General features: G+C 32.0%; 4 protein-coding genes across 5 annotated transcripts; 2 read left to right on the plus strand and 2 right to left on the minus strand.

Moving 5' to 3' along the window:
* Window positions 1-392: 392 nt before the first annotated feature.
* On the minus strand, window positions 393-2,723 carry LOC108566342 (microsomal glutathione S-transferase 1-like; the record flags this gene model as incomplete). The annotated part of the gene is given in 3 exon segments (XM_017926162.1): window positions 393-725; window positions 783-859; window positions 2,463-2,723. Coding segments are annotated over 3 exon segments (447 nt in total). The 3' UTR covers window positions 393-478.
* A 976-nt stretch (window positions 2,724-3,699) lies between these two features.
* On the minus strand, window positions 3,700-16,875 carry LOC108566343 (follicle-stimulating hormone receptor-like). Of its 2 annotated transcripts, none has more exons than XM_017926163.1 (16): window positions 16,710-16,875; window positions 12,921-13,368; window positions 12,622-12,859; window positions 8,924-8,998; window positions 8,680-8,757; window positions 7,902-7,976; window positions 6,962-7,027; window positions 6,804-6,872; window positions 6,654-6,728; window positions 6,416-6,533; window positions 6,064-6,278; window positions 5,790-6,002; window positions 5,437-5,732; window positions 5,152-5,380; window positions 4,708-5,094; window positions 3,700-4,097 (listed from the first exon to the last, which is right to left on the minus strand). In XM_017926163.1, exons 2-16 carry the CDS (start codon window positions 13,006-13,008, stop codon window positions 3,947-3,949), a joined length of 2,373 nt encoding a protein of 790 aa, XP_017781652.1. In that variant the 5' UTR covers window positions 13,009-13,368; window positions 16,710-16,875; the 3' UTR covers window positions 3,700-3,946. The 2 variants fall into 2 exon arrangements, with proteins under 2 accessions (XP_017781652.1, XP_017781653.1); XM_017926164.1 differs by lacking the exon at window positions 3,700-4,097 and adding an exon at window positions 4,483-4,616.
* An 869-nt stretch (window positions 16,876-17,744) lies between these two features.
* Window positions 17,745-19,440, plus strand: LOC108566315 (beclin-1-like protein). Its single transcript, XM_017926126.1, has 5 exons — window positions 17,745-17,976; window positions 18,033-18,345; window positions 18,399-18,644; window positions 18,704-19,192; window positions 19,261-19,440. The coding sequence occupies exons 1-5, from the start codon at window positions 17,871-17,873 to the stop codon at window positions 19,379-19,381; spliced, it is 1,275 nt and encodes a 424-aa protein (XP_017781615.1). The 5' UTR covers window positions 17,745-17,870; the 3' UTR covers window positions 19,382-19,440.
* A 238-nt stretch (window positions 19,441-19,678) lies between these two features.
* On the plus strand, window positions 19,679-22,813 carry LOC108566318 (adenylate kinase 7-like). Its single transcript, XM_017926130.1, has 11 exons — window positions 19,679-19,950; window positions 20,010-20,301; window positions 20,358-20,485; window positions 20,558-20,668; window positions 20,722-20,891; window positions 20,951-21,122; window positions 21,177-21,455; window positions 21,512-21,683; window positions 21,740-21,849; window positions 21,910-22,383; window positions 22,443-22,813. Exons 1-11 carry the CDS (start codon window positions 19,810-19,812, stop codon window positions 22,761-22,763), a joined length of 2,370 nt encoding a protein of 789 aa, XP_017781619.1. The 5' UTR covers window positions 19,679-19,809; the 3' UTR covers window positions 22,764-22,813.
* The last annotated feature ends 325 nt before the right edge of the window (window positions 22,814-23,138 follow it).

Raw genomic sequence — 23,138 nt, forward strand, 5'->3', positions numbered from 1 at the left:
ATTTTAAAAAATGAATATAAAAAGTAATCAAACTACACATACACATTAAAAGTGTAATAAGATTATGTTGCAGGTATACAGATTCTTAATTTTATCAGCCACTCCAAACTGATAAACAGGTTCTCATTTTCCTCTGATGAAAATTGAGAACTTTTCGAGTGCATAAAAATACCGAAGATTATGTAATTGATATTTACACGCAATGTACCACCTTTTGAACATGCCTAGTGTGGCATTATTTTAATTTTCTAGAAAATTTGCACGAAAGAGGAATTACCATTTAATTTGGTTGGTATCTCAAGGGATAAATCTTGATGTGTCTATAAATTTTGGAATTTCTGACTCCACAAACAGTTAAATAATGAATATAAAAGGTGCAATGAAACAAAAAATATTTTTTCTCAACAGATTCTAATTTATTTGCTATGATATTAGGTATAAAAAATCCTTATTTAAAAAAAATCAATGCTTCTGGAATTTAAAGAGCAAAGTGCATGGCGGTTTTGATGGCCATGTAAATAGTGATGAAGTATGGAACACCCCATGCGATGGCACGAGCCGGCTGTGGGATAACTACAACAGCGTAGACCAAGGTGTGAGCGATTCTGCAGATCGTGAAAACTCTGAAGAGCATAGTCGCAACGGCGACAGAAGGATTGGTCAGCAGATAACCGAAACTGGCCACGAAATAAACGCAAATGTTTTCCAAATCGTTCAGATGAGCCCTGTAATAAAAATAATTACATAAGTTTGTTCCTTTAGATGAGATTGCAAAATTTTACCTCCTGACACGTTCGACGTTTTCATCCACCTTGGGCTTAGTTTTCTGCATGATCGCATCTTCCGGATTTGCGAAGGCCTGTGAAAATATTAAACGTATTAATTATTTACCTTTATTACTTATTTAATTAACACTATTATATGTTTGAGTTTGTACCTTTTTAGCCATTCTTTGCCTGCCGGTCAAAATTGACATTAAAAGCATTTTCAAGCATAATATCGAAGAATAAAAGAAATAGGCCTTAAAGACCGGATTTTCAGTACTCAACAAATTCATTTTATTTCACTGATGCTACGGTTTCTGATCGCACTGAATTAATGATAGTTACGTACATTTCGTGTTATCTTATCATCGATTTTGATAGATATCATCAGTTACCTTGTTTTTCATTCTCTGTAGTGCCGTTAGTACGGCCATGAGAAGCATTTTTAAGCACAGAATCGCATTGTAAAAGACCCAAGCTTTAATCAATGGGTTCGTGATGTCGATTGAAGATGTGGGAATCGCCATTGCTACTGCTGCTATTAGAATACACACTGTTATGTTGTGTTCTTCGCTATGAAGTCTACGAACAATTTTGTTACCGCATTTCGACAGACCTCGAAAAAATGTTGTTACGTAGCTTCTCTCCCATCCTTGGACTACCGCATTTCTTTATTCTTGTTATTTCTCGCTAGCGCTAATTATAGTAATCATTTACATATTTTAGTGAATAAAATTACGATTGAAATATATACAAAATATTTCTAAAATAGTTATGATTAATATATCTCCCTTGTATAGACTTATTAGTGTAATTATTGTAATATTTTTAATTAAAGTCAAATTAAAAAATTTAAATCTTCATATTAAAAGAAGTTTTAGAAATTAAGTCAAATGACAAAAATAAAATGTTTATGATTTCGTCGAGGACACAACCGGTTCCGTCTTCTTTACAACTTCTCTAAGGTCGACGACCACAATTAACATTTGCTGCAAGCGGCGGTCAAAGTCGTTTTCACATTACATTACAAAATGCAAATGATACATACATCCATGTCTAAGCATCAAAATAAATGAACTGTAATGATAATTTTCTATTGTTTTTCACTCTTGATAATAACGAAAATATAATTACCCCATGCTTGAATCGCAGCAGTCCAGTCATACCGGCCATGCAGAGCATTTTCAAGCATAAAATGCTGCTGTAGAACGCATACATCCTTAGCAATGGATTTTCAACGGAGAATAATGTTTCCATTTTGTTTGAATTAAGAAACGCTGTGCTGCACGGAAACACTGAATGCAAGTACTGAAGTGCAATAGCAATTTCACTCGAATTATAAGAAAATAGACGATTTCGACCTTCGGAATATAATATATTGACGGATTTAATAATGTTTTTCAGCAGTCGTTTACTTCTATTTGTTATTTTAATGAACGTTCGTGCGTATAGATTTATGAATGTTAATTATAAATCATGAATATGAGTTCAAAATACCGAAATTAATATGAAATGTAATTTTAATAATAATTTGAGTATTTTATATAAATTATTATGTTATTTACATAAATTAAAATAAATAAAGTTTATACAAAAATAAGATAATGAAGTATAAAATAGCTGCAAAAAAAATAAATACATATTTGATGGGAACGTATTTATCATCATTACTGCTACAATAATTGTTCATCCATTTACCTTATTTTTCATACGCTGAGAAGCTGTCAGGACTGACATAGCAAGCATTTTCAGACATAATATGCTGTTGTAGAAGGTGTACGCCCTCATCAGGGGATTTTCAATGGAGAAGAGTTGATCCATCTTGCCTTTCGAGACGCAGCAGCAAATTCACTACCTTCGCACTTAAGTACTCGAACGAAATGAATGTACGGAGTGATGTACAAGTACATGGAATTGTACTGATACCGTTGACCTTCGTAGCATGATAGGGTTATTTGTGTCATCGATACGATTATGAGTTTTATTCTTTAAAAATCCATGCATAATAGTCAATAGAAGCAACAATAATTCATAAAGAAAGCTTACAGCCAATACATAATGATTTCCAACTTGTAGCTATTACTATTTTAATAGATACGAGATTCATTATTAACAGGTTTTATGAATTTTGTATTGAAATAGTAATTATCTAATTTACTCTATATATATAATATATAGAGTATTTAAAAGTAATTGAATTTAGGGCTAACATTTTTAATAAGCAAACTGGGAACTAAGACATAAGTTACAAAAATAATCAATTAAATAATATACGAGTGTTTGTATCATTACATAATCTTACATTACTGTACAAACTGCAAATGTAGGCAATATCTTTCACAGTTTACAATTTGTCCTGCTGATAGTAATGTTCAATTTCATTATTTTATTTTTTTTTTCATTATCAATAACTTTAGTATTTTGGATATCAATATTTTATTTATATATGTATCAAAAAATAATTATAATAAGAGTAAATTCAATTTGTAATTTATAGTTTTTTTTACGTTTCAAATAAGTTTGTTACATTTAAACTTACAACGTTTGCTTTGTTAGTTTATTTCTTAAGTATTAATGATTTTGATTTATGACAAGATATTCAATAAAGCAGTATTAGTTAATACTATTGTGAAATAGTATAGTAAATTAAATAAGTTGATTTTGAGTATATCTAAAGTTTTCAATAAATTATTACAAAATAAGAATGTTAAGAATGAATATATAAAAAACTCAATTCATAAATTATTAACGAAATTGTCAAACAGTTTCGTTCAGATTCAGCGAAAAATACGTAACTTACGTAACAAAATGTATATAGAAGAGTTATTTAAGAATTATATAAGGGAAAATTTCATTTTTTATCTAAACAGAAATTCCCATAAACATATATAAATTTGTATATAAGGACATTTGCACATACATAAATATATACTAAAGCTAAAATATATTGAGATCTAATTTGGTTTTGTAACGTATGTATAAATATGAAAGAATCTATCTAAATTTGACTAGAATCTATAAATTGCAAGGAATCATAATGTTAAGATCTATCGATCGTTTTCCATTGAAATATTTGAGGTCGGTCCAATTGGAACACAATCACACAAATTCATTTGGAAAGCTGCCGTCTTGACACGCATCTTCCCCGATCATAAGTTTCCATCGGAATCGTTGAATCCTCTTCACACAAAGGCGTCTTCCAAACCGCTCGTAGGTAAAACTGTGCTTGTCTTTCGTCCATTGCTTCTCGTTATTAATGGAACGGGATGAGTGTTAGTTTGTAGTGTTGTTGTTAATCCATACTTTTCAGTTTTCTTTGAGCACAACCCGAGTCTGCAACAAATTGAATGTTTATACTGGAAGCTGTATTTTACAATCTTTTAAAAAATTGATCTAGTCATGTTGTTTATAAAGACTTTCATCAATATACCTTTATGCCCTTTTGGGCCAATTTGTAAATAAATATATATTTCAAATGATTACGTCTGAGAACCTTTTTGTAGTTTATCTATAAATTAAAAGTATTGCATCTTGAAAAATACTGTTGTTACGTGCATATAGTCAACCATGAATGCGAGAGCGTGAATTTGGCTGCCATTAAAGCGCAACTTATTCGAATATAGTGTTTGAAAATTGGTTTGGGTGAAATATTAAGTATTTTATTTTAAGTTAAATTTTCTGCTTTAAATCAAAATAAACAATTTTATTTATTCGACGAAATTAATGTATAATACTGTTATTATATTAAATGGTCCCTAATTGTATATTGAGCGAGTTATTATTTAAATTTTGTTTGCTGTTTGATGATTTTGAATAGGCTTTAGCTCGTGTTTCGTTCGTAAAAGGCCCATCCTAGAAATTTAAAAAAGAAAAATATATTTGTTTAACACGTCGGCTATTTCTGTATATCAGGTTATATCACTTGTTGTCCAATACAACCTACCTTGAGAGCAACACGAAGAAGTCTTTCCTGTATTGGGCAGTGGTGATCGCGTAGAGGTACGGGTTTGCGCACGAGTTCAAAGGGTAGAAGAAGACCAAGAGGATTTTTGATCTCGTTACGCCGATCAACGGATATCCGGCCAAAGCGGTAAGCGCAAAGAAGGCAATCGGCGCCCAGCAAACGAAATCCGTGAAGACAAGCAAAGCCATCTTCTTGGCAATCGTCATCTCGCCCAGCGTGACCGTATGTCGCGTTTCATATGCAAGGCTGAAATAGATTTGGGCGTAGCAGAATACGATCAAGACGAAGGCCAAACCGTTGACGGCGATCATGCTGATCAAGTAGGCCTTATCGCCTATAGCTTTTACCTCCATCGGTAGGCATATGCTGAAATAACATCGCTATATTACGGATGGAATTCTTAGAAAATAAAATACTAAATACCTTGTGCTGCTATAGTTGCTAACACCAAACAGTGGTAGAGAAGCCATCAGGAAGGAGTAGATCCATCCGCCTATCATTACTTTAGCCGCCAATCCTAATCGAATCCTTCGTGTCAGATAGATCGCGTAGGCTATTGCAAACCATCGCTCAACAGTTACAATGGTCAACGTGAATATGGATAATTGACTTGCGAACACCGTCAGGAATCCAGCCACTTGGCAACCGAATCCTGAAATACTCCGAAATTATATACAATAAAGTTACATTTCCATACCTTTTTTTTACCATACTGCCAATCGAAGGCAAAGTTAAAATAAGTTCCGACCGAGTGTAAATCCATACTAGCAATTAGGAGTAGGTAAAGACCCATGCAGAGGTCAGCAAATGCGAGATTGCACATTAGAAATCTGGGTACGGTGACTTCGGCGCCGCTGAACAGTACCACTATGATTACAGCCAGATTTCCCAACACCGAAAGGACAACCACGAACCAAACGGAGATTCTCAAATAGTAAGAACCCATGATGTCTTCGCAAGGATTCAAAGCGTTCGGTTCTGGATAGCAGATAACATTCAACGTTCTAAAAGTGATTGATGTAATGAATTATTTTAAAATATAACAAATTAGATTCGATTACTTTATTGTGAGATTCCCGCAGAATGCCATTATCTGCGTCAATTCGGCCGATGAATCGTGGAAGGTCCCAAGAACGGCTTGCTGCTGAATAGGTTTCGCGTCGTGCCATTCTATTGTTTGACCTCTTAGGGCTGGTAGATTCGATCCGTTCATGTCCAGCTGATCCCAATGGCTCGGCGCGCTTGGACTGCTCTCGTAAGCCATATTGTTGTAACTAAATTAAGAAAAGAACGATCAAATTTACAAGTGCTAATAAAGACGTAACAACTACTTACGCTCCCCAAGATTCTTCATCATCGTAATCTTCGTAGCTGTTGCTGCGACGCTTACGAACTGTGATTCCCTGATTCGTACCATTATTGAGCATTAGTTTTTGGCAATTCCTGCGTAAGATCTCCTCGTATTCCGCATGCCTTTTGGGATCGTGTTGCTCCGGATACTTGAACGCGCAGCAATGGAACGGGTGTGTCAGATGAGCTTCTTTCAAATACTGTTCACAAAAATATGGAGAAATATATAAATAAAACTTATAACTACTTAAATATTATAAGTTAGATCATTTCGCTGCACTTTTCTGTACGATCAGCAGTGTAATAAAAATCTAATTATGTTTTACTGTAGACTTACAGAAAAATCGTAAACACTTGGAATGACCTTCATCGAGGGGGTATTATCGATCTTCAATACTTCGATCTTCGTGAGACCGACGAGCGGAAGTTCCTTGATGGAGGTCTCAGATAAATCTCTGTTAACAAAAAACTGTTACGGTTGAAACAGAGCACTACGGATCGGTTAGCAATGAAGAGAGAATGCGACCTTAATCTGAAATTCGGTCGAAACCCATCACCGATTCCTACAAACTTACAATTCATTGATGTCGTTCAGACCCTTGAACGCATTCTTATCCAGCTCCGTCAATTCCCTGTTTCCCCTCAGACTCCTGTTCGTTAACCATTCCGGTTGAAAAAGTAAAAAAAATTGAGTTACAAAGTAAATTTTAAAGTAATTCACTTACAGTTTGCCGATTTGCGAACCGTTGAATGCCAAGTCCTCGACGAAATTGATTTGGTTGTAGTTAAGCGTTCTGCAAATTAAAGATTAAATTGAGCGTATCGAGCGAACGAGGAAGGAATGGGATGCGAAGTGAAGGTAAACAGTTTAATGTAGACTTACACTTGACCCGCCTTGATTTTAATCGCATTTCTCCTGATCCGTTCGATTTTGTTTCCATCCAGATCCCTGCAACAGTACGAATAATATATAACTATTATGCAGTAGCAAACAATAGAATACAACAGCAGTTCAAGCAAATCCGATGTCGGAATGTTGATGTGCGAATATCCCGAATGCACATATTTACATAATAATTGTGGCACGTGATATTGGAGGGCAAACAGTCGGGACGCAGACTAATCCCGTTCATCTTTTATTGCCTGCACGCAATTACGGTCCCATTCACCCGAAATTGGATACCTACCATGTAATTTCCTTCGCAATATTTCTCTCGCTTTTTCGCATATCGATAATCATTGAATTCTCATTAAAACCAATTCAAAAAAAAAGCCAGCTATTCTAATGATTCGGATTCTTCTAATGACTGGACGAAATACTCTTGTTTAATACATGCAAATTGAGTGCTTTAAAACACATATATTTATTATATAGTTAATGTCAGAAACATAATTTTTTTAAGAAAAAGTAACCTAATATATACTTTATTTAATTATGTAATTGCTAATCTAAACTCTAAATGAATCATAATCACATTATGAATAGATAAATAAGATTATGTATGTTTGATGCATTTTAAATCACTAAACAAAATTATACAACAGTTTTACAGATATGAATGTTAATAATTGCAATATATTTTAGGAAACATCACATTTTAATTTACAAATTTGATGGATTTTAAAATTCTTTCGATAATAAGTAATAGTTTTCATGGGGGCGGAAATAATTCGTTGTTATTATTGAGTATTGAATTGTTATTAATTCGTAAATATAGTTGTATTGAATTTATATTTTGATTATTTATTGTTGTCATAAATATTATTATTTTATTAGTTTTCATGTGCACAAAAATTGTGTAAAAATTTATAAATATACTTACACCATGTGCATAATGTTATCCGAGTGGATATTGGACAGATCCGGTATTTCGATCAAACTTGTTCGGACGATTCTCCTGTTAAAAAAAAACAAAGACATTCAACTTGAATTAATTAGAAGAAGTGTATTTGGAATGGAAACAGCTGTTGTTACATCATTATTTATAATTTTTGGTGGATGTTTTTTTTGGTGGATGCGACTGGTATCGGCTTCTGTTTGTTCTCACCAAACGTTTGCATAATCGATGTACTTGTTATTCAAACACTATTGCTATAGATCTGAGTCTATATTGAAAATGAAAATACGTAATATAGAAACACTTGCTTAAATATAGCCTATGATGCAAGCTTTGACTAAATAATGCAATTAAGGAATTCATAATATTGTAATAAAAGGTCTTTTAACTTTGACAAAATTTGATGTTAAAGTTTCTCTATGTCTCTAAAATTATAAACAACGAATTTTTAACAAATGCATGATTGAAATATATTCGTAAAATTGATTCGGGAGATCAAGATGCAATAACGATATAAAATATACATGATTCACTCTGTAATGTGATACGTCGATTTATTACTAAAGCAATTTCGCATAACTCAAATATTATTTATATTAACAATGAGTAAAAGTAATTTGAAACATTGATGTAATACTCAATATTATGAACATTCTTAATATAATTGTAATTCAAAATAAGTGTAAAAGAAAGAGCGTTGAAGGAATGAGTAATTGATTTTTATAAAAGTGATTGATTAAGATCGAATGAATGGTGTACTTACAGTGATAAAAACTTTTTGGCTGTGACTCCGTCGAATAAACCATGCAGGAATTTAATTTGCGGCGAATGCGAGATGTATCTGAAAATGAAATAAAAGTTGACTCAAACTTCAGGTTTTACGCTGAATGAAACGCTACGTGAAAATGAAGAATTTAATTTGCGATGTATCTGAAAATTAATTCGAAGCAATTCAGGTTTTAGACTGAACGATGGAATTAAAGTAAATGGAAATGAAACAGGCTTACATCGTTCGCAGATTCGGCATGTCGCGGAATGTTCCCGCCTCGATCACACGCAGAGATGGCATATTTTCTAAAATCCTGAAAACGAAAATTTAACATTTCAATCCATCTTACATTAATATTAATAACGTTAAAGTTCATATTTTTTCTTCAATTTTAAAATTCAAATCTAATGACTTTGCAAATGTAACCAAATTACGTTCAAAAATCGATAAATCATTCCTAAAGACGAAAACTGAAACTCTTTGCCTGTTGGGAACCGAACTTCTGTTCGAAACAATGATCATTTTAGTAGAATAAACTTCATAAATTTCTTTATATTTCTTTAAGAATCGAAGCAGATATGTTTATTTTAAAATATTCATATGAAACTTCTGAAATATTATTATTAGAAACAACTGCTTGAGTTATATAAAAAGTCCAATTTAATGAAGTTGTGTAAAGACTTCAATGGATTAAGCCATGTTTATTGGGATAATATTTACAGTCTTAAAATAATAATTAGGTGTAGACAAGCCGCGTTGCCGATGGTAACGGTTCGAGGCTGTGCATATCCATTGAACGTTCTCCAAAATCAGCTTTTAAGGATGAGTCAAAGTTTTTTCCATTTTTTTTTTTAAATCTTACATCAAATGTTACTCTTCTGTAGATATTTAAATTTTGGATTCAAATAAAGAGATTATTCACCCATTTTTATATATTAAATTCATTGAAAAAAAAATGCAATGAAAAAACATCATTATTAACAACCAATGATTGCAATAGTTTGTGTATTTTGATTGCAACGTTGAAGCCTTTAACCATCATCAATAATTACTTAATTACAAACATGTTTTTCCACTTTACAATTATCATTATCTCTTTTACGATAATATTCATAGAAAAGAATCGTTATTATTGTTAATATATATTAAAATGCATCACACCAATAAAAAGTAACGTATTTGTAATGTCTCAATTGGACTAGATGTATTATTTTAACAAGAACGGTTATCATATTTCATTTTGTTGAATGTAAGAGACTATCTCGGATTTCCTGAATAACTTATTTGCAACGGACGTCAGAGCTTGGCGCATTACATTTTAAATTATTAACTTCTCGCATTCGTCGTTCTGAAATTCAACGAAGAAACTAAAGATTTAAACTTTTGCAACGACAGAGAAAATATTTATTCATCCTGCAATTCGCACTTACAAATACCATTCAAAGAATTTTAAACTTAATAATAATAATAATGTTTATTGTATCAGTCGTACAAAAAAACATATACAGAAATAAAAAGAACAAAATAAATATATAAAATTTCAAAAAAGTTAATTGATACAAAGGTCTTTCTGCCCTCAAACTTAATATTTTCATTAATTGCAACATAATAAAATTACTTATTTTTATTTTATTCTTAAACCGGTTAGTTTAAAACGGGTTTTTCCAACAAAAAAAAAAACAGTTTTTGATTCTAAGCCTAAAAATAAATTAATTATTTTAATTTTTTGATTAAAAACATAAAAATGTTGATATAAAATCGTCTCTGTTACGTAAATTGAAAAAAATGAAAATTGAAATTAGTTGTAAGGTTTTAGTTTAGTAAGGCATTTAGTTAATTTACAAAATCCACAGAATTTTTAGACAAACACGTCTAGCTTATTTATTTCACTAGCTTCATTCAGTTTTTGAACAAATATTATCAATATTGTATCCAAATTACTTAATAGAGGATGACTGCGATGCTGAAATGGCGACGAAGTAGAAAAACAAATCATAGCTTGGTTTGAAGAATACGATGATGTGATTTTAGAAGGAACAAAGAGAAGAACGAACAATTTGGTTAATTATTAAATGCTCTAAAGACGATTAAAACCAGCTTTCTAACAAGTGAGAGTTTTTTCTATTTCTGTACATTTTTCATGTGCAATAAATCCATGTGACCAATACAAAATAAGTTTTTTTTTTTTAATTCGTATAAACCCTATTGTATATTGGTTATCTACATTTAACTTTCAATACTGAAAATTGATTTAAACTGACTTTGTGTTAAATCGAATAATTAACATAACGAAAAAAGGAAATTCTGGTAATAAAATACAAGATAGTTAGAAAGTCTTAGGTGGTTAGGTTTGACCCAAATTAGGTTGAATAAAATATATGTAAGTAAAATAATATACTTTATAGAAATTGTACACATAAGATTATAAAATGCATCTTAGTAAATTAATGAAAGCAAAAAAAAAACGTGAAACTCAAATGCATCAGACATGTTAATGCTGATGAATACTGAATACAATTGCAATTTATATGAATTTATTATTGAGTGTATGTCGACCTTTATATTATCGATTGTTTTCATACCGTCTTATTGTTTTTTTTTCTTTCTTTGGAAATGACAGAAATAGATTGCGATAATAGCAAAGGAAACACTGGAATGCTACAAAAGTGGTATTACGGTGTGTCCCTAATCCTACACTGTGCACTAAAAATAAAGCACTCTAATTGGCTGTACTTAATACTGCAATCAATTTAAGTGCCTTCAGTTTGCCATCATATAGTATAGTTTATTACGACCTTAAATCTTCTTAAGAGATTAATGAAGAAATTACTTCAAGTAATTTTATCAATTATACCAACCACTATTAGTTACTTTGTTATGTATAACAGTTATTGTTTATATTAAATTAGCCCTTATTATTTTATACATGCTTATGTATATAAGTCATTAAGACTTAGAACAAATACCATTTACCACTCAATACCACAAATTACCATGTTGTGCACAAACTTAAAGGACCAATCATTAATGACCTCTAATATGTACTTGAAAGTTAGGTACTATCTTCCCTTACCAAATTTTGTACTCCTACTATGTTAATTACCTACTATATAACAGGATGTTTATATAATACAAGAGAGTCCTAAAGAGTCAGTGTTAAAGTCATAGTCCTAGCTAGTCGCTAGTCCAAGTTAGTTTTAGTCTTAGTGGAGTCCTCCCGAGTCCTAGTTAGACTCATAACTAGTAACAAACCTAGCAACTGGAATCTAGACATAGAAGTTATTAATAATCTTATAGTGAATAATAAAGTGTTTATTATCATAAANNNCATAACTACGGGATATTCCACAGTGTCCAGAGATATTTGAACTTAGTAACAATCTTTTATGTTTTGTGGTCAAAAAATGTTCTTAATTATATACATGTTCCAGAAATAATAATGTTCAATATTCGATTCACTTAATATATTTGTATAGTTCATTATTTTATTATTATTCCAAATAGTAGAAATGGATTTATGTAGCATTTAATATAAACATATCAGTGAAATCTCGTTTGATAAATGTAATCTGTTATTAAATGCTTTACAAAAACCGAAACTATTTGTCTGTCGCGTACCGAAATTCTATTTATAAACAGATTATTTTGGTATTGTGATTTTCCAAATAAGAAAAATGGTCATTTTATATAAAAAAAAATATATGCAGCTTTGAATATAGATAAATACCACAGAAAATTGTCCAGAAACCGATCATTTCGATTTAAATTTCGAAAATCTAATGAATTTTATAGAAATATGTCAATTATATTCATTCTGTTTTTTTTCCTTCAACAATATTAGTAAATTTGTTAATATTCGTAACTAAAGCGAAATAAAAATAGAAATTTTACAACTTAAAACTGGATGAACCAATTAAATTTGTTATTTGTACTTACACATCATGCAAGGTGTATCTGTAGGGCTGGAATGAGTCGCACTCGATGACTTTCATCTCGGAATGTGTAATTGTGATCTTGTGTAGGTTCTCGTGCAAATCGATGGGAACCTCTTTGAACTCTTTCCCGTAGCAGCGACATTCCACCACCGTCTGACTGAAAGACTCCGTCGAATTGTAACAATGACACGGCCATCCAGAGTCATTCTTCGGATCAACTTTGGACACGAACGAAGTCACTGAAACGATATTCCAAAATAATCATCCCACCAACAATCAGCATTTTCAAACTGCAATTACCTTCTTCCAAATCGCCGCCGAAATCGTCGAACGCACACGAAGCGAGCAATGTTTGTGCAATGAGCAAGGAAAATATTGCAAATCGCATTCTCTAAAGTGGACAAGATAGAAGAGAAGAGAATAAAGAGATTCGAAAATAGGATAGAAAAAACCTTGGCGCGGAAAACTCCGTGTATGTGTGTGTGTGTGTGATTAAATAATTTGGCTCAATTATCGCCCAAGTACGAGTGTTTTATTTTTATTTTAGTCACTTTTAACACATGCCGAAGGTCCCGTATATGATCTGCTTTATTTTATTATTTATTTATTTTTTTTTTCGCTGCGTATCTATCGAACCGGAATGCCGTCAATTTTTTTTGGTCCCTCTTACGCACTCAATGATCCAGTAGAAAATCTAATATTCGAACCAACGAGCTGCATGCAAATGCAGCGATAAAACTGGATTAATCTGAAACAGAGCCATCGATTAACAACGGATATTGAGTTACATCGTTTATCCGAAGATTAATTTGCACTAATTACACGAGTAAAATGACGCGCACATTTCATTATTGAAAAACCACGCGATTATTTCAAACAAATTTGTGTACAAAGCTAAAGCAGTTACGTTATTGTCTATACCAAATGTTGTGTAACGCTACGTCTAGCATATTGATGATGCCCTCGTGTATACGTGTTTAACAGCCAATTGTAACGCTCCAATCTAATTTTCATCCCTCGAGATACAAGAATTGCGTAAATACGTAACAGGCAGACAAAAGATATAGGAGAGAGTGTTTGCGTAATAAATGGAATTACTGAATATATTACATTATCGAGCAATACAAATACTGGAGAAAGTAATAACTGGCAGTTTAAAAACAAATAAAAACTAAATGTAATTTCTTATAAAAAGTTCATTTTTCTTGTTGCAAATCATCTTTGATTTACTTAACGTTATTTCTCGTAAAAAGTTATTATTCTTTTACAAGCAAAGCGTTTTTTCTTGTGAAGCTGAAGCAAATTCAATTCAAATTAGTGAACGTGAAAGAAGTTTTTTTTCATCATCAAGAAATAAAGATTAAGAAATTGGGTGATCTATGAAACACATATCCACAAAATTATAGTTTGCATCATAATCAAGTTTATTCAACTGTTAGAATTGTAAAAATTGGTTCAAGGATTAAGATTTTACATATATAAAGTAATAACAAATATTTATAATAGCCTCCTGTTTCACTATTTATTATCCATATATGATATGAAGAGTGCTAATAATAGTAATAGTTACAAACTATGAAAATAATATATTTGTACATTCCTATTCAAACATGTTGCAACTTATTAAAAGTAAGGACATCATTGTAAACTGCTATTGTAGATTTAGTTTATAGTGTAATGAAATGCTTACAACAAAATTATTCATTCTGAATAAAACAAAGAATTAATTAAACAGATTGTAATTAAAATTAAATTAATAATATGAATCTCGGATTTATTGCAAAAAAAAAATACATCTCAAATAGATAATTTGTTACTAATAACTGTGGAATTTTGTTATGTAAATCATACGTTGTTTTTTTTATATGTATAAATATAGAATAAAATAAAAGCAAACGGATGATAAAGATCGTGGCGCTATGTGCTTATCGGGTTGCAATAAATAGTTGCGCAAATCGTTTTCGCAAATCGAATTAGTTCATCGTACCTATAATCATACAAATACATGATTTCTATCGTAATAACATTTGATGTTATTCCGATTTCGAGTGGGCATCATTGAATGCATTTCGAGGAGATTTTCCAGTGATCTGGAAATCGGGCCTATATGCATTCATTCACATGATACTATCGATTTTTATCGCATAATCGAACCACTCCAGTAATTTTCCGTACACTCGAAAATTCATTTATTTTTTTTCGCACGTAATATTATTATTATTTAAAAAAAAAATTCCACTACTATGTCAATTATCATCATCTATAATAAAAATACGCATTTCATTGTACAAAAACACATGTAATTGATTTTTAATTATATTTATTTGGATTTTATCGTGACTTTTAATGTAGCAAATGTAGTTCTTTCATAATCTTTAAATCCAAAAACTAGAATTTTAACTAATTAGATTAAAATTATTAAACATTTGTAAGACAACAGGTTTATTAACTTTCTTATTGAAAGTGTCATAAAAGAAGCGTTACTATTTGATTTTACCACCACTATACCAAATTTAAAATCTATCGGTTAAAACAAATTTAATTAAATGAAGATACAATTAATCTTGCAATTCTTATTAAAAAGTAAAGTTCTCGGGTGTACGTATCATCATTTTCAGGCTATGAATAATTGTAAATATTTTGGTATATTTATTAAATTCTGTTTAAAGTATTTCAATGTTATTTATTATTAAAATTTCTAAGATTTTTTGTGGGGGTTGATAAACCCAAAAAGGGTAGAAATAGAAATTTATTTCTTATACGTATTTTAACATCCGCGTCATGAATATTCTGAAATGCAGCAAGTCGCATGTGTAACTGAAGTGATAATTGAAATATTTATCATTTATTTATATTTAACGTAGCTATATTTAATAACCGTTTATGACAAGAAAAACACATATGTTAAAAATATAAATTGCTTCACTTTTGTTCTTTTTTTCGTTTTATATAAGATTCAAACACGTTTCAATGTTCACACTAAAATCATGATTTCAGATTTTTATATAATTATTACAAAATAGTTGAAATATTTTAATATATAGGTTTAAATAAACAATATTTTTAATAAAAAAAGCAACATATAATTATTTATATATTTAAGAATGTTTTAGCTTTATTTAATTAATTTAATCATGTAAATTGAGTATTGAAGTTCTAATAATGAAATCATCTACATCAGTGATTCTCGCGACCCCAGGGGGTTTCTTAAAATATTTGGGGGTCGCAAAAAAAATAATGACAATCAATGCTGGTTGTTTTTCTACACATACCCATACTTCGGGGGGTCGCAGAAATTATTTATGTCCAAAAGGGGGTCGCGGACCAAAAAGTTTGAGAATCACTGATCTACATAATAGTTTATAAAATAATGTAATTAAATACTATAATTTCATACCACAAGTAATTTTAAAAATAAAACTAATAATTACGAACCAAACGAGAATCTTTAGTTAAAACAAAAAAAAAAGAAGGCATTTACGCTCAATTTCTTTGTGCGCCAAAACGAAACCAAATATCAGTAATTGACAAATCAACAGACTAACAAAAATATGCAAAAACTTAATTCAATTAACGTCGCCTTCTTCCATCCATTGAAATTAATAGAAAATACACAGAAACAAATTTGAATTTACGAAATCTTTGTTAAAGCAATGGAGTGAATTGATATTGTTAAAATTGTTTAAATTACTTTGATTTTTATTTCGGTGGTGTTGATTTGCTTTCGCAGAAACTTTCGAAATATTACTCAATAATAAATAATAATTCGCGGTGCAAACATAGACAAATTGTACTAAACAGACGGGCGGAGTAAATATCTCGCTCGAAATTTGCATTCCTCGACGCTTTGTTTGCAGAAAGATCGCAGATCACCATGTATATTGGCAAACAAATTGTTTAGCAACATCCTGCATCGCCATCACGATCATTTTAATTCCATTAGATGCAGCACAAACAAAACCAATATTGACTGCAAACCACAATTACAGACTTACACAAACCAATTAGTGTAGGCGTTAACCATTTCGTATAAATATGATTTGAAATACATTTAAAAAAAAATATACTGTTGTATAATTTCGAACTTACAATGTTTCTGGGAATGTGTATCGGTGTTACTTTACTGTTGTTCCTTTTCTTTTTAAGATTGGATGAGGAACACGTGAGGCACTCTCACAGACACCGTCTCTTTGCAAACAGTGCTCAGTTTATTAATGTTTGAATCTTTGAACAAATAGATGCGCACTTGATGGCACCGCGCGCGGATCCACAGAAACTGATCCAAAGAATACCGCGCACACCTGTTTTATATTGGACCTCAAACGATACGAAAATTCCACATTGTTTATGCAACCAAATCTTCATCCAAAGATATCCAGATTTGTCAGATGATATCTTCGGTATACTTCTTGAGTAACTAGATGCAATCAAGTATGTAGAATATTTGTTTTTGAATTATTGTTAAGTCCATGATTTTTTAAAACTTAAGTGTCGCTTGTTCTTGAAAATAATAAAATAAACATATTTCCTAGAGAAAGAGTAATATAAACAGTATAATTAAAGCTAGATAAAGTTTTCTGTGAATATTTTTGAAACATTTAATTACAAGTAAAAACAAACACAAAACAAAAGCTTTGTATATAAGAATTTAGATGCAAATGAAAATAAATTGAAAAAAACATTTTCATATCAAAGTGATAAATGTATTGGGAAATTAATATTCTGAAGAAAATCTGGAATATGTGGTTTTCAATTTTGAACAACAATTTATGTATGATTTTAATGTTCACAGTAAAATCATGATTTAAGTTTTACAAAATACTTGAAATATATTAATATGTGTCTTTACAGAATTAATGTCCAACAATATAAATCATAATTACTTCGAAATTTAAGATTGTTTAAACTTAAAGAAATTTGAATATTGAGATGAAATCCACATAAAATATGAATTATTTGTACGAATAAAAGTTAAATAGAACTTCAACAAATGTAAAATAAGTATAATTTTGTACAATTTATGCAACATTTTCAATTATAACATAATTATATATGTGTATTAGTTTAATGGTTTGTTGAGAGATGGTGCTGATTTTCAAGTAAACATTGAAGCATTGAAGCTGTCAGAAAATATGTCATAATACAATCAAAACATAACATTTTCTTTTCTTGTACGAAAATTCATTCATTTCTATTTTCCATCGTTTAACGGCAACTGGCAACTGGTGCAGACCATAAAAATCCATAAAGATGGTTGAAGAAAAGATATCATTTGCATGCCAGAGGTGCCTTGAACCTGTGCGAATTGATGATTCTCTAAATTTGCTTGGTGAACACATACAAGCTGAACTGCTATGTAAGTTTGTATCCATAATTATGTTAACTTTACTTCAATTCTTGACTTTATTTCAGTGCCAATACATTTTTGTAACGACACAGATTTGGAATCGCACACTACAAGCTTTGATAATTATATAAATCCCTGCAGATTATCAGACTCTGGGAATGCAGCGAATGGCTTCATGGTTATTTCTGATGGAGTCGAGGCAGATAACTTTAGCAAGAAGATGGAGGTTTCAGCTGCAATGTTTGATGTATTATCGGGAAATTCTAACATAGATCATCCACTTTGCGAAGAGTGCACTGATACATTATTGGAGTATCTTAAGGAAGAAGTGAGACTGGTAGAGATTGATTGCATCAAATATTCTCAACACTTACAAATGTATATTAATTATGGTTTTGTGTAATGAATTTTCTAATTAATTTATTTATTAGTTTGGAATACAAGAAAATGGAACCCAAATTGAGTGACCTGGAAAAGGAGTTTCAGGATCTTGTGAATGAGGAGGAGCAGGTGATGAAGGAATTGGAAAATTTGCAGCAGGAAGGTTTGGCTATTAAAGAAGCAATACTGGAGCAAGAAAAGAGTGCTGAGAAATTATCACTTGAGGAGAACAAATATTGGATGGAATTTACAAGGCATAGAAAGGATCAGCTGGATGCAGATGATGAATTGAAGAGGTACTATATAATACTATACAATGAGTGTTTTTTTATTTACAATTTAATTATTATTTTAGCATCGAATGTCAGCTGTCTTACTCGAAAAACCAATTAGAAAAATTAACTAAGACGAATGTCTTCAACGCAACCTTCCACATATGGCATGCGGGTCATTTCGGTACTATTAACAATTTGAGATTGGGCAGACTACCGGCCTCCCCAGTTGATTGGTCCGAGATAAATGCTGCTTGGGGTCAAGCCACACTTCTGCTAGCTGCTTTGGCTAGGAAGATTAATTTAACCTTTGATAAGTACGTCTTGGTTCCATATGGAAATCACTCGTATATACAGGTGATTAAGGATCAGAGGGAGCTTCCGTTGTACGGTGCTGGTGGTTTCAAGTTCTATTGGGATACCAAATTTGATTCGGGAATGGCTGCATTCATGGACTGTCTTCAACAGTTCAAGGACGAGGTGCAACAGCAGAAAGGTGAAAAGGCATTTTCGTTACCATATAAAATGAGTAAAGGAAAGATCGAGGATGCTACTACGAGTTACTCAATTAAGTGAGATTAATTAAGTTTGTTTGAATATGAATTTTTGTAATAATTTCTGTGCTATTTTTTTTCTTTAGGATTCAATTTAATTCGGAAGAGCAATGGACCAAAGCCCTCAAATTTTTGTTAACTAATCTCAAGTGGAGTTTGGCCTGGGTATCTTCGCAATTCACTGCCGAAGGAGACCCGATTGATTGAATTGAATACATACTCTATTTTTTGTGATAAATTTATATACACACGTATATAATTATATTGTTTTAATTCGACTGCTGTCGGATAATCAATTTCTATTATATTCTTCAATCATAACATAAGTAAAATATTGATGATTAATTTTGGTAATACACAAGTAATCATTATACAAATATTTGTCATATAGAAAATACTTGTGAATTATTTTTTTTTTGTAGAAAATAAAGGTTATTATCAATTAAACTACAATTTTTATCATTTCTAACATATGTTTCCTATCTCCATTATGAAGTTATGAGTACTGACTAATGTGACCAAATAGAAATAATGAAAAATAATATTTGCTATCGTGATTTCATGAGAAATAATAATAGTTGTTATTTAAAATTCATTTTTTTTTTCACTCAACTGAAAGCTTCTGAAAACTGGAAATGTCAGAACCAACGGAATTGTATGTGAACAAAGATATTAACGAGAGTGTAACCGAAGTTGAAGAGGATGAAGATGCATTTCTATCGCACCGTGTTTTCATGAACCATGTAGACCAATACCATGCATTGCACATCGCAGACGTAAGACATAACGAGGTTGTGTCATGTAACAAACAAAAAATTGTATAGTTTATTTTCAGTACTTAACAGATAGAGTCGTGGGAACTCTCTTAGGCGGTGGCGAAGAAAGGGGAGAAGGTATTGAAGAGGAAGAGAAAGTATCGAAAGTGCAAGTATCGACGTTCGGTTTAAAATACGAAGTGATCGGAACGATGCGACACAAATTCGGAAAACAATCGGAGGATATCTCGAAGATCATTAGCGAGAATGATAAGGAAGAGTTTAAAAAGGAAGTCATGAGATGCGGATATATATTGTACGACATCTCGCAGGATGAGGCAGAGATACCGAAAGCACTCGAGACACTAAAATGTAAGCTTAAGTGCTTTGTTTATACCGTATTATAAATATTGAAATTTTGTTGATAGTTATCGAAGAAGAAATTGATAAAGTCAAGGATGTTGGACCTAAAACTTTCAAGAAGTTCGAAACGAGCCGAACGTTCATTTTAATTTCAAACATAATGACTTGGGCCAACACCAAACCCATAGACCCTGTAATAATAATAATTAATAAACGTTTATTTTGTAATGAAATGTATATTAATTATTTCATTTAATCGTTGCAGGACGATCCCGAAACGGCATTCACTGAAGCGGATTATCGAAAACGTAAACCACATCCAAATTACCTACAGCACATAGCGTGCGAACGAGAAGTCATTTTAAAAGGGAGAAAGGTTTTTTTTTTCTATACATTGTTTGGCTATATCAATGTTGCCTCTGGTTTTAGTACAAAGATAAGCTCAAAACTTACGTGGTTTGCGCTGGAATTACTTATGGTTTTGAAGAACAGGATTTGTTTTTCTTGTTCAAATTGGCGTGGAGCAATGAGACGCATCTTCCCGTTTTCCTCCCTGGAAATAACATTGTGCCCCTCTTGCACGTTCATGATTTAGCCGTGTAAGTTTCCTTTTATTTAATGCTTAATTGATGATAATCAAAAACGTTTTTATTTTAAGAATTGTGCATTACACAATGGAAATTCTTCCAAAGAAACCTCAATACATTTTGGCGGTCGAACAAACACCGTGCAAGCTGCGCCAAATCACGAAGGCTCTGAGCAAAGCTATGGGATCGAATAGAATCAAGGATGTCTCCAAGGAAGAAGCTTTCCTCTACAATAACATGACTGTTCATCTAGAAGTACATTTTTAGTAAACATTTTCTAATGATACTTTCTTTCAGCAATCTATTTTCGATCGTTACACGGTCAACTTGAACATGGAACCGGCTGTAATTGTGGACGATTTCGGTGTTGAATTCAGGAGCGATCTGAATCTTGCCGAAAATATGGTCAAAATCGTTATGGAGTTTCGCGATAGTCATAACTTAAGACCTATAAAGGTGGTGATGCATGGACCTCCGGCTTCGGGAAAATCAATAATAGGAAGAAAAATAGAGGAGATTTACGGGCTACACTTTGTGTCCGTAAAATTAATGATTGAGGAATTATTAACTGATATGGTTATTATCAACGATTTATTGGAAATCAGTGAACATAATTATCATTTTTGTTCTAGAAAAATAGGGTAGACGAGGAGATAGAAAAGAAGAAAGCACGAGAAGAAAAGGGGCCCGTGGAGGAGGAAGAAGATGACGAAGAGGTTGAGGAAGAAGAGGAGGAATATCCTATAGAAGATTTGTTGGAAAAGATCAAAGACATCGAGATTACAATGGCTGAAAGCGAAAATGGTGAATTAATAAAATATTTATTTTGTTTGCATAATACAATGTTGAATGTTTAACAGGAAAATTACCAGATGATTACGTTATACGTTTATTGCGTTCCTTCTTGGCCAGCAATCAGTGTCAGAACCAAGGCTTCGTACTGGACGGATTTCCGAAAACTATAGTTCAGGTTAACTATTTGTTAACTACCTTTATATTATGGGTAGTTGTAGATAAATATGTTGTTTAGGCTCGGGAATTGTTTGGAACTGAAGCTGGAGGAGGTGGAGAAGAAGCTGGAGAGGAGGAGGACGATGAAGAGGTATCAGGAGGAGCCAGGGTTTCGATACTACCCACGCATGTGATATCTTTAGAAGCTAACGATGCGTTCCTGTGCAACAGAGTAATGCAGTTCCCTGAAAAAGACGTTCAAGAAACTCATTACACCGAAGAACACATGATGCGGCGCTTAAAAATGTTCAGGGCCAACAATACGGAAGACAACACCGTATTGAATTTCTTCGACGAGATTGAAATTCATCCGATAATCTTGAACGCGATGGACGATGAAAACACGGAAATGTCAACTACGTTGCAAAAAACAAAATTGCTGCTGGGTTCTCCGGTCGGATTCGAAGCGTCGCCTGAAGACAAGGAACAGATGATGTTATGTTTGGAGGAAGCGGCGAGACTGAAAGAAGAGGAACAGCGGCTTGAAGCGGAGGTGATGATGATTTCGGGTTACTTCTGCAATACATCTTTCATATATTCACATTGTTTCAGTTGATCGAACGGCGGGCCATGGAGGAATATCAATTCAAGATGGAGGAAAGGCTTCGCGTACTTAGCGATCTGCAAACTGAAGAGGAGAAGATACTTGTAGCCGAAGCGGAACCATTGAGAAACTATCTCATGAAATACGTGTTCCCAACTCTGACGACCGGTTTGTTAGAAATAGCGCGAGTAAAACCGGAAGATCCGGTCGATTACTTGGCGGAATACCTATTTAGGGCAAATCCGGAAGGAAAAATGTTTGATCCATCTTATACACGGCAAGGCGAATTGCTGGAATCGTTTTTAAACGACGCGGAAAAGGATAAATGAAAACAAACACTGATTACAATATTCTTTTATTATTTCGTTCACTAAAACTATACAATAATAGAATAATTATTTATATTTTCATTGAATTGTATATATATTTTTTTAAATTTTTAATATAACAGGCTACTAAATATTAATTTTTTTTTTCACTTCAATATTTCCAAATTACTCATAAGCAAAGTCTAAAATATTTTATTTCATAATATACGCAATAATTTAAATCTTATCAACAATACATTTTTTTTTTGGGCACGTCTCAGAGACGCGCCCAACTTATCACTCTCAATTGTTATTATTTTGTTTCTGTACATTGTTAAAACGAAAGTACACGAACGTAAAGAAACGATAAGAGAAATTACAGAAAATCTTAATAAA

The sequence above is a fragment of the Nicrophorus vespilloides genome, unplaced genomic scaffold, assembly GCF_001412225.1.
Source record: "Nicrophorus vespilloides isolate i.1.1-1 unplaced genomic scaffold, Nicve_v1.0, whole genome shotgun sequence".
NCBI classification, from domain to species: Eukaryota; Metazoa; Arthropoda; class Insecta; order Coleoptera; family Silphidae; genus Nicrophorus; species Nicrophorus vespilloides.

What these genes read in the sequence shown, in the direction of transcription:
- LOC108566343 (XM_017926163.1), bottom strand. Translation starts at nt 13,008, where the DNA reads ATGCGATTTGCAATATTTTCCTTGCTCATTGCACAAACATTGCTCGCT. An exon ending in GGTTCGCAAATCGGCAAACT is followed by an intron (nt 6,729 to 6,803) that starts GTAAGTGAATTA and finishes GTTAACGAACAG; the next exon opens with GAGTCTGAGGGGAAACAGGG. An exon ending in AGCAACTATAGCAGCACAAG is followed by an intron (nt 5,095 to 5,151) that starts GTATTTAGTATT and finishes ATGTTATTTCAG; the next exon opens with CATATGCCTACCGATGGAGG.
- LOC108566315 (XM_017926126.1), top strand. Translation starts at nt 17,871, where the DNA reads ATGGTTGAAGAAAAGATATCATTTGCATGCCAGAGGTGCCTTGAACCT. An exon ending in CATACAAGCTGAACTGCTAT is followed by an intron (nt 17,977 to 18,032) that starts GTAAGTTTGTAT and finishes ACTTTATTTCAG; the next exon opens with TGCCAATACATTTTTGTAAC. An exon ending in GCAGATGATGAATTGAAGAG is followed by an intron (nt 18,645 to 18,703) that starts GTACTATATAAT and finishes TTATTATTTTAG; the next exon opens with CATCGAATGTCAGCTGTCTT.
- LOC108566318 (XM_017926130.1), top strand. Translation starts at nt 19,810, where the DNA reads ATGTCAGAACCAACGGAATTGTATGTGAACAAAGATATTAACGAGAGT. An exon ending in TTCCGAAAACTATAGTTCAG is followed by an intron (nt 21,850 to 21,909) that starts GTTAACTATTTG and finishes TATGTTGTTTAG; the next exon opens with GCTCGGGAATTGTTTGGAAC. An exon ending in AACAGCGGCTTGAAGCGGAG is followed by an intron (nt 22,384 to 22,442) that starts GTGATGATGATT and finishes ACATTGTTTCAG; the next exon opens with TTGATCGAACGGCGGGCCAT.